This window comes from Dinoponera quadriceps, unplaced genomic scaffold, assembly GCF_001313825.1.
Source record: "Dinoponera quadriceps isolate SergipeBrazil2010 unplaced genomic scaffold, ASM131382v1 scaffold3714, whole genome shotgun sequence".
NCBI classification, from domain to species: Eukaryota; Metazoa; Arthropoda; class Insecta; order Hymenoptera; family Formicidae; genus Dinoponera; species Dinoponera quadriceps.
Window position 1 is genome coordinate 1 of NW_014557687.1, and position 1916 is coordinate 1916.

At 27.7% G+C, this 1916-nt stretch overlaps 2 protein-coding genes across 2 annotated transcripts; one reads left to right on the top strand and one right to left on the bottom strand.

Annotated features, from left to right (window-relative positions):
* Nucleotides 1-235: 235 nt before the first annotated feature.
* LOC106749388 (DNA-directed RNA polymerase II subunit RPB7) lies at nucleotides 236-1226 on the bottom strand. Its single transcript, XM_014628776.1, is given in 4 exon segments — nucleotides 236-348; nucleotides 481-639; nucleotides 709-822; nucleotides 1010-1226. Coding segments are annotated over 4 exon segments (387 nt in total). The 5' UTR covers nucleotides 1022-1226; the 3' UTR covers nucleotides 236-246.
* A 6-nt stretch (nucleotides 1227-1232) lies between these two features.
* LOC106749387 lies at nucleotides 1233-1913 on the top strand (the record flags this gene model as incomplete). The annotated part of the gene is made up of 2 exons (XM_014628774.1): nucleotides 1233-1761; nucleotides 1850-1913. Coding segments are annotated over exons 1-2 (402 nt in total), but the record flags the coding sequence as incomplete, so codon positions are not given.
* Nucleotides 1914-1916: the final 3 nt, after the last annotated feature.

Here is a 1916-nt window from a genome sequence, read left to right on the forward strand (position 1 = left end):
TTAAAAACTTGATTTTTTTTAAATCTAAATTTATTATAAAGATTATAAAAAATCATAAAACTGTTGTATGTACTCCTTGTATATATTACTTAATTCCAATGATATTTGGTTAAAACTAAATATTCAAATTATCTTCGAAAGGCTGTTATCTAAAATCACTAAATATACAGGTAAGCACATAAAAGATAAATTCTTTTTGTCTCTTTATAATATGTTCAAAACCTATTAAGATCAATAAAGAACAATTTAAATCATTTTTTTCTTACAATGAAAAAAATTTAATATAATACTACTTACATGATGAGATATAAAACATGAAAGTGGTCCTATTTCAGCAAACATTCCAACCTACAGAAGCAAAATATAAACAAAATATTAGGCTAGTTTATACTATGATTTAATAGTCAATTCTATATATATCAATATTTAAATAGAATGTTACACAAGTATCTTTATACAAGAAGCTAAGAACTTAATTACCTTATTTACTTGGGTAACAATTGCATCCAATACTTCTCCCTTAAATGGTCGGAATACAATAGCTTTATATTTTACTGGATAAATTACAAAGCCTTGTCCTGGTTGTATAATACCAGCTCCTATATTATCAATTGTTGTGACAGCAACAACAAAGCCATACTTTAACAATTGTATAATTAGAAACAAAACATGTGTCTCCAAAGTTTATACTCAATCCAAAATAAATACTCACTTTCCTGTGCAGGTTCCTTCTACTTCAGTGTAGAGTTTCTGTTTTACTGTGTCTAGCAATTGAGGACCAAAATAGCGCGGATGCAACAAAATCTCGTGCTCCAACGAAATCTGTTAGTTTATATTAAATAAGAAAAAATGTCTTGCGCATGCCTTTCAATTTCAATGATTATTTTCGATCATGTTAAATTATAATTTTATACTAATATTCAAATTTAAACGGTTTTAATATTTACGAAATTAAACAATGTTAATATTTGTTTTTACTTAAAATGAAAAAGCGTAAAAAATGACTTACATGATAAAACATGATGTTTATATATTAGTTGGAAAAAGTATCGTATTTACATTAGAGAAAGTATATAAATCAGATGATTTTGTAATAAAATCTACGTTATACGCGGTATAAACAGAGAGAAGCCTGATGGTAACTATTGATCTATTTTTTTAGCTGCATAGCTATATCTGTTTCTCAATTATGGCTGGGATAACCTTAAAGCCGACCGCACGAAACGGTGATATATGTTACAAGATAAGTTATATGATACAAGCGACGTGACACATACTTGTATCAACGTTAAACCTAACCTCGATTCCAAGTGAAATGTATTTTTATTTTCACCTGTACACTAAATTTGCAAAAGTGTTATCTGTTGTATAGACAATTTGTATGTATTATTAAACAAAAAAATACTTAAAGTAATAAATAAGTATGAATGATACAAAGACTAAATTAGCCCATGTATTACAGCTTCTAAATGAAGTTTTGATGGATTTAAATAATGTCCTGAAATTTTGTAGCGACATAAAATCCAAAAAATGGGAAAGTAGGCAGTGGTTTGTTCGTCCTATTAACAGCACACGAATAGAGAAAGGATTATTTTCAACCACCTTTCAAGAAATGAAAGAAGATCCAGATTTATTTTTTCAATATAGTAGAATGGATCTAGAAACGTTCACTTACTTGAAACACTTGTTAAAAAAATCTCTAAGAAAAAGAAAAAGAGTTGATGTTATTTCTGTAGAAGAACGACTTATATTAACAATCAGGTAAGACTGTATAAGTTAAATTTTTTATACAAACAAATAAAATTTTTTTCTATCAAAAACTTAGGTATAATTATAAAACTGTGTGTAGGTACTTAGCCTCTGGAGATGAAATCATTTCTCTTGCCATTCAACACAGGATAGGAGAATCAACTGCT